Source organism: Micropterus dolomieu, linkage group LG20 (genome assembly GCF_021292245.1).
Source record: "Micropterus dolomieu isolate WLL.071019.BEF.003 ecotype Adirondacks linkage group LG20, ASM2129224v1, whole genome shotgun sequence".
Classification (NCBI taxonomy): domain Eukaryota; kingdom Metazoa; phylum Chordata; class Actinopteri; order Centrarchiformes; family Centrarchidae; genus Micropterus; species Micropterus dolomieu.
Genome location: NC_060169.1, coordinates 18,088,711 through 18,096,917, shown reverse-complemented (window position 1 = coordinate 18,096,917; position 8,207 = coordinate 18,088,711). Strand labels below are relative to the sequence as shown.

The window sequence follows — 8,207 nt, the reverse complement described above, 5'->3', positions numbered from 1 at the left end:
AATTGACTTTAAAATTCTATTGATCACTTTTAAAGCTCTTCATGGTCTCTCGCCTTGTTATATTTCTGACCTTTTAGTCCCATACGCACCAGCACGTACCTTGAGATCCTCGGGCAGAGGTCTGTTGTCTGTTCCAGAGTCTCGACTGAAAACTAAAGGGGACAGAGCGTTTGCTGTCAGGGCCCCGAGGCTCTGGAACAGCCTGCCCGAGGAAATCAGGTCGGCTGAGTCAGTGAACTCTTTTAAGTCCCTTCTTAAAACATACTTTTATAGGAGAGCTTTTCCCGATCTTATTTGACTTTATTTTATCCCTTTTTATTTTATTGTATTTTACTAATTTTATATTAAATTTTCATGCTCTTATCTTTTTTTTTTGTATTATTCTTTACACTTGTTAAAGCACTTTGTAACTTGTTTTTGAAAAGTGCTCTACAAATAAGGATTATTATTATATTATTATTATTATTATACATGCATACATGTACACAGTGCAATGAAGCATATATAATAAACGCTAATGTCACAGAAATGTGTATTGTGTAGATACAGCTGGAGTTTTTACTACTTAAATATCAGTCACACTATAAGTACAAAGGCTTTCTTTTCTATAGAAAACTGCATTACAGCAATCCTCACTCTTCTATTAGTTTATATTTGGGTAAAACCAGAAGAAAATATCTGTTCCTTTCATTTTGGATCCTCTGCTGAATAAAAACAATCAGCTGTTTTTTTGCTTTACGTAGTGCTCAGCAGTCGGCAGTGAGAGCCAGATCCTTGACAGAAGAACTGGAGGAGACCCGTCGGTCTTTTAAAGAGGCCCAGGAGAGAGCCAACCGTACCCAGACTGGCTGCACCAAGCTGGTAATCACACACGTAACGGTCTCCCAGTGAAGCTACCCTTCTAAATTTGAGTTATTTTTTATTGCAACTATTTACATAAATCTCTTTACGTCTTCAGAGCAATGAGGTTGAATGCCTGAAGGTTCACATCGGGAGGCTTGAAGACAAGGTAATGTAGAGCTTAAAGGTGGGTGTAAATGTGAGCTCTTTCCTTTCTTGTAATAACATTTTCTTTGTGATCCACAGAATGAAAAACTCACCTTTGAAAAGACATGTTCTGAAGATAGCATCAACAAACTGAGGAAGGTCAATGCTGAGTTGAGGGTAGGAACAGTAAAACATGCATGTGTTTGTCTCTGTGTTTTGAGTTTAAACTGAGAGTTGAACATTACATGTTCACAGGCCGAACTTGAGGAAACCCTGGTTATGTTGACGCTGAGAGACAGAGAAATCACAAAGGTTGGTCTATCTGGGTATTTTCATCAGAAAAAAACGTTTTCGTTTTTTACTTTTTTATTTGAACTCTTAACTTTATTGTCAAGTGTTCCTGTGCAGAAAGACATTCTTATGGACAAGATGAAGAACTCTCATGTGGAGAATCACAACATGATCGAGGTATGTTTGACACTTTGTCACAAAGCTGAGACAACAGTTTGAATATGAAAGAAGTTTTGGTAAGAAAGAAACCATTTTCACATGCAATAACATCAAGTATTAGTAACAATCAGCAAACTTATCATTGATTGATTTCAGAAAATGTTAATGAGAAAACTGCCAATTTCTACTATGTTATATGTTACATGTGTGTTTTATGTTTTATTAAATGGTTTTGAAAATGTATTTGGGCTTTTATTCAAAACATTAAGTCTGTTCTGGTGTTGCAGGGTCTGCAGTCAGAGCTGACAAGGTTACAGGAACATTCACACCAAGTTCTTTTGAGGTAATTTTAATAAATGACGTTGAACTGAGAATTGCTGCACCTAGTCTTGAAAGGCTTCTCCTTGATCTATCGTGGTTTGGATTGTACCTCGTTTATATGTTGCTTTGGATAAAAGCATCTGTAAATTAAAATGTTTAAATATATATTTCTGTATCTGAATGTTTTCCGTGTACATTTCTTTGGCATAATCTCAAAGATATTTGTACTTTATTCATTGGTCTTTCTTATTTTTTAAAGAGCATAAAGTGGAGCAGTGAGAAGCAGTCTCACTCCAGTGATTAAGTATTGCAATAAAAAGAAGAACAATCCAAATCAAAGCTGCAGAGGCAGAGATATCCTGACTTCTGTCTGTATCCTACATTTCCCACAATGCAACCCAATACCATCTTTCATTTAGACCCTCTCTGCCTCCTAAATACCTAATAGTTTCAAACCCTTAACCTCCAGTTGAAGGTCTTAAGGCCAAGCATCATCAGGGTAGTACTTGCGGAGTACCCCTTTAACAGAGCTATCATGGTTTTGTATAAAAGTTAAATATTTGAAAGAAGCTTTTTGGGCTATTTCCAAGGAAGACAAAGAATTGCAAGCCAATGAGCAGGTTGACATTCAACACAAAGTTGTGTATGACTTGCACAAATTAGTTTAAGTGTTGAAGCTCCATTTCTTCTGTCTGTTTCCAACAGGTATGACCGACACTGTGTCGGTCCTCAGAGTCTCTACGGTCGAGATCTTCCAAACCACCGCTCTCTGCAGAGCGAGATGCAGAATATGCAGCAGGTGGGAAATGCTCGCCGTCCACCGCCTATCTTTTCATGGGGCTGATTTTCTGTTTCGTTTTGCCCGTCATTGCTCTGCCTTCCTTATCTGCAGCAGCATCACAGAGCTCTGGGCGACATTAACCTGCCATCCCTGCACACGCACAGTGATGATATTCAGAGCATCATCCACAGGATCAAGTCTGCAGAAATAGCTCATCTTCTGCACAATAAGTATCCTGAGAGGGTGAGCACAGAGTAGACAGTCAACAGGAGATGATAATTATTACATGCAGTAACATCTATAAAGCTGTTTTATCATTCTTGTGCCTTCTCTCATACAAAGGACTCTGCTCCTGTAGAAACACAGGAGAGGCCTTTTCCTCACCGCCAACTGCAACAGGCAAGCATCAAGCAGCAGCTTGTTAATGTGTATGTGAGTTTTTACCTCCCTTTCTCCTCTTATGGTAACAGACAGTAGACTTGGTTGATGTTAGTCTGTGTTCTGCGAAGCTTCCTCCAGCTAATAAATGTGGTGTATGGAGGTGTATTTATGGGCATCTTCATGACACAACCCATAGGAGTCACTTCTGTGTGTTACTCTCTATGAGGGATAAGTGCAGTTTTAGTACCCTTTGATAGCTACAGACGTAACAGAGTGCAAAGGAGATGTTTATAAAGCTGTAGTGGTGGTTTCAGGCTGCAGGAGCTGGAGCTGCACAAGTGTGTTTGGGAGGAGAAAGAGGAGAAGTTGGAGGAGCAGCGGAGAGCCTGGGAGAAGGAGCAAAAGCAAAGCCAGACTCAAATCCTGGAGGCCAAGAAGGTGGCTGTGGTGAACTGGTGGAAAGCCCGCAGTGTAGAGGGGGCTGAAGCTCGGACAAAAGAAACCCAATCAGGCCAGGACCTCTCTGAGACACAAGCAAAGCTCCGGCGAGCAGAGCAGACCATCACTGATATGAGGGTGCATATCTGCCACCTGCAAGCCTCTCTGAGATCTGCACAGGAGGTTGTCACTGAGCAAAAAAACAGCAGTGGAGTTCTTCATATTGACAAGGAAACCAACACTGAGAGGGAAGAACCAGACAGAGCTGTGGGGAAGGTTGTGAAGGATCAGAGGGATGCAGCAGTGGCCACGGAGATCACCAGCGGAGCAGCCTCAGAGCAGGAGCCAACCCAGCTTCAGGTGACTGCAGACGGCCTTCTGGCGACTCTCAGACGGATGGAGACGATGGTCTGTGGTGCCCTGGAGACCGCGGAGCTGGTGAGAGAGAGCGAGCAGAGGGTGAGCCAGGTGAGAGTGAGGATGGAGAGCATCACTCAGAGGGTGGAGGAGGCCCTGGGCAGAGCAGCCAACACTGACAAGCAGCTGAATGTTCTAGAGGTCAAGATCACAGAGCAAGCTCCAACTCAGGTTTGTGTGTGTTTGCTTTACATCAGAGTAACAGTCAAAGTAATATGTATTTTTTTTAATGATCTTGATTTCAAAAGGTTACACTGGTTTATTGCTGCAAGTAGCCCTTCTGAAAATGTACACCTGGAAATTTTTTTTTTTTTAAAGCATCAGAAATTAGAAAAACATATAATTTAAAATCAAATGTATATTACCATGGGTGTGCATAATAGCCCAGTGAATATTTTAAAACACGAACACCAGCGAGCCATCAGGGAAGATTTTAGCTTATAATATAATCCAGATTTCATCTCAAACTGCTGCATGGAGATGTTTTTATAATCAGGCAATCATTTTGTCATGTAGCGCTCATAACACTCCTGTGGGAACAACAGCTGCCAGAGTAAATCATGCCGGTTTTAAAGGTTTCGAGTTATGAGTTATGATGAGACACTACTTGTCTCTGAGCAGCAGAACTTGACAAAAATGAGTACGTACACACTTCAAATTTTACAAACAAATCTTTTTGACATTATGCAATATGTCTTTAATATTGCCTTTATGAAACGTAAAAAAAACATTTAAAACATTTGTATAAAATCCTTTAATAAACCATATTAGCTGTAAATTTGTGTGGTAGGGGAACCCAAACATTTTTGCCAGTGACACCTTGTGTAAGGTAATGTCTACTTACAACTCCTCATCACAGGGTGCAGGCAGGGTACTTCTGAGTTGTGCGCAGTTCAAAGGGTAATGTTTTCTTCTTTCTGTTTCATTTGTAGAGGTAAAACTTTGCAGTATTTATATAAGAAAAAAGCAAAGATTTGACAATTGTCCAAAACAATAAATAGAATTTAGATTTTCTTATTTCCTACTATCTTATCATCTTATGTCATTATTCAGCGGTATTAAGTTTTATAACTTTGGCAGGGTTTTTCATGTTCACATGTAGTCACTAGACTCTCAATCAGAAGCAAATAAGACTTAGGACCTTAAATGTATAGTTATAGTAAGAGTATTTGCATTAGTATTGATGCAATGATAATGATTTTAATATTTTTACATGATATAAATTTTACTACTATGACACTACCACTATATTAAACACATAAAGTTGATTTGCTGTCTCTCTTAACATCTCGTATGTAAGTATCCAGGTCCCGGTCTGCGAGCTGATCCTGGAACAGAAGCTGCAGGCTTTACAGCAGAGTCCAGTGTGGAGCGTGAAGACAGAGACAGTCCTTCTCCATCTCCTGTAATCCCAAAAGTCAATGAGCCTCCGCAGCTACCCATGAATGGTATGATGGCTGCATTACAAAAATATAGCCTCAGTGTTATCGTGGTCATGAGGTACACTGTGAGACACAGATGAATTAAAGCAACTTCCTCCTCTAATGGTAATCCCTGAGGATGTCTGAAAATAGGCACAGCAGATATTTACATTGCACACAACAGCTGGTACAGTGAGGAGGAAGAGAGAATGAGCATGAGGGAGTGTCTGTTATCTATCAAAGGGGGCCATGGGGAAAATGGGGGCAGTCAGCAGGCAGTCAAAATGATTTTTTATGCAAACACAGAAAAGGTCAAGTATTTTTAGCTACATTGCATCCCATAATTGACAACACATTTATACTTTGTCAGAGAGTTTTAATTATATATATATTATATAGTTCTCTGTGGCTGTACGTTATGCCATTTAACGGTTACATCTGAATTGTTCTGAAGTGCTTTGAGGAAGTTTATATAAAGGCCATGAGAAATCTAAGATCTGTAGCTCACAAAGTACACACTGCAGGCTTTTAGTTGCATTACAGTAGCAATTTAATACAAGCAGAACAATTCACATGTGAATAAAATAATTCACTTTCTTCAAAAGAACTGGAAAATCTTGCATCCCATTTATTATAACATTTAAAAAAAACACTTTTTTTTCATTTCTTGATGAGAGTGAGTTGAATATTGATACCACTCTCATGCCTGTACAGTGTGAAGCTACATCTGACAGATGGCTAGCTTAGCTTAGCATACATGATGGAAACATGTGGAAACAGCTAGTCTGGCTATTTCTAAAGTTTAAAAAAACCTGCCTATCAGCACCTCTAAAGCTCACTAACTAACATGTTATATCCTATAGTAATCCAGATAAAAAACATCCCAAAAAAGTATCACATAACCCCTATAAAATCACAACCTTTTTGTTTTTGCACTTAAGTTTTTATATAAATGAGACCCTTCAAGGTGCTGGTAGGTGGGTTTTGTTACCTTCATACATAGACTCCAGTCTTTATGTTAAGATAAGATAATACATAATCTTCCAAACCTTCAGGAAAGGTCATGGCAAATATTTCCATAATCTCCATCTCCAAGAAAGAGTCCCATGATGGCTCAGAGAGCAAAGTCTTATATTTAATTGTTTATTTGTGATGTAGAAGAGAGTTTGGACCATGTTGAGGTTGCTGAGAAGCAGTGGGTGGCCTCAGAGTGGGAGTTATATTCTGAATGAACAGACAGTAGTCGTCTCCATGTCCACTTGTTTGTTTCTTTTATAGCCTTCTGTCTAAAGTTTATATTGTCCAATACCATGTTGGCCTGCATTTGCTTACCAAATGAAGTTGCAAAAAGCTACAGCAGGATGTACAATAAACATTTTTGTTGGACGTTGCTGTTATAAAAGTTAATATGTGCACTAGTTTGATGTTACTGTACCTCAAGATGTGGCTGCTGTTTAATACAATCGACTCATTGTTAATGTGAGGAAGGTTTCATCTTATTTGGAGCGGTAGATGTAAACATTGCCTTAAGAATATTGTACTTGACTTTTTTATGTATTTATCAGCAGCTCCGCATATTAATTAACATTAGTGTGGTGTAAAATGTTCCAGATTCAACCAAAAAGCTTCATCTGTATGTGTCCCTCGACATGTACATTTTAAACATTAAAAGGAAAACACGAGTAAGTAAAGAAGCAGACAAAACAACATCAGGACTGGTGTGATTTAGGATACAGCTTGAATGAAAAGAAACCGCATAAAAGCTATTAAAAGCTTATTAAAAACACTATAATTATAATTATAATATATAATTATGAACAGATACATCAGTTACACATTATAATCATAACTTTACAACAACAGACAAAATAAAATATCACAAAGGACTACAAAAATGTAGCCAGATGTCCACACACATGACATGTACACACCATGCTAGCGGTTGTCTGGTAGGCTACATACAACAGGACTGTGAGAACATTTAGTACTCAGCACTATTAACCTGTATATCAATAAAGAATAACATTATTACACCTGTTTTAGTTACACCATTTCAGTTGTACTTTTAGACCAGATTCTCAACGTGCTAACATGCTCACAAGGACATCTCTAACATGCACATTTACCATCTAAGTAGCCAATGTTTCAATAAAAACCACACGTCAACCTCACGGTGGCACAAGAGGAAAAGCCAGGTGATCACCAAAGGCAGTAGGAGTCATCCTCTGGGAGCCATGAATACCTGTACAGAATACAATGACAAACCATCCAATAGTTGTTGGGGAAATTTCAGTCTGCACTAAAAGGGTGAGCCATACCACAACATAAACCTTATCCATGAAGCAAATGGCATCGCTAACAATTATAAATGTTGAGCTTTTAAATTTATGTTAGTGCTGCGGTCCCCATGCTGCTGCTTTTGTATTTCTGATGCCATCTAAAGTACTCTGCAAAGTACTCTGCCTCCATTAAGGCATTTAAAACTATTTTATATTTCTCTTTTATCTACTGTATACTAATAAAACAAGTATGTGAAATTACATTAACTTTAGCTATATCAATGCTACATCACAAAGGGGAAAAAACAGTTTTTGGTTTAATGTTGCTGTTTTAAAAAGACAGGTAGAATAAATAAAGATCCACTGGAGACTGACTGTAAATAATTTATAAAAGTGGTGGTCTCTGATGTTGTGTGCGTGCGTGTGTGTGTGTGTGTGTGTGTGTGTGTGTGTGTGTGTGTGTGTGTGTGTGTGTGTGTGTACGCGTGTGCGTGTGTCCGTGCGTGCGCCCGTGTGTGGTGGCTGTATACAGTGTGCTCTTTGATGGAGAATATATCAATGAGAGAATTGGGTGGAAATACCAAAATCACTCTGGCTGGAATGTAACGTGATGTGTGAGGTCAGTTTGAACACTTCCAGGAGAAAAAAAACCTGTGATCTGGAGAGAAAAACAAAAGTATCTGACAGTGTCTGAAGTGAAAATGAGGTTAAATTAGGACAAACGTGTGAAAG

At 38.9% G+C, this 8,207-nt stretch overlaps 1 protein-coding gene across 1 annotated transcript in view; it reads left to right on the top strand.

Annotated features, from left to right (window-relative positions):
- Positions 1–8,207, top strand: part of mrvi1 (murine retrovirus integration site 1 homolog) — a 39,376-nt gene that overhangs the window by 5,003 nt on the left and 26,166 nt on the right. Inside the window, exons 9-19 of the mRNA XM_046031783.1 lie at positions 744–861; positions 959–1,009; positions 1,087–1,164; positions 1,243–1,299; positions 1,396–1,455; positions 1,725–1,780; positions 2,464–2,557; positions 2,651–2,782; positions 2,882–2,967; positions 3,235–3,946; positions 5,076–5,223. Of these exons, the coding sequence (XP_045887739.1) occupies positions 744–861; positions 959–1,009; positions 1,087–1,164; positions 1,243–1,299; positions 1,396–1,455; positions 1,725–1,780; positions 2,464–2,557; positions 2,651–2,782; positions 2,882–2,967; positions 3,235–3,946; positions 5,076–5,223 (1,592 nt within the window). The remainder of the gene's footprint in view (positions 1–743; positions 862–958; positions 1,010–1,086; positions 1,165–1,242; positions 1,300–1,395; positions 1,456–1,724; positions 1,781–2,463; positions 2,558–2,650; positions 2,783–2,881; positions 2,968–3,234; positions 3,947–5,075; positions 5,224–8,207) is intronic.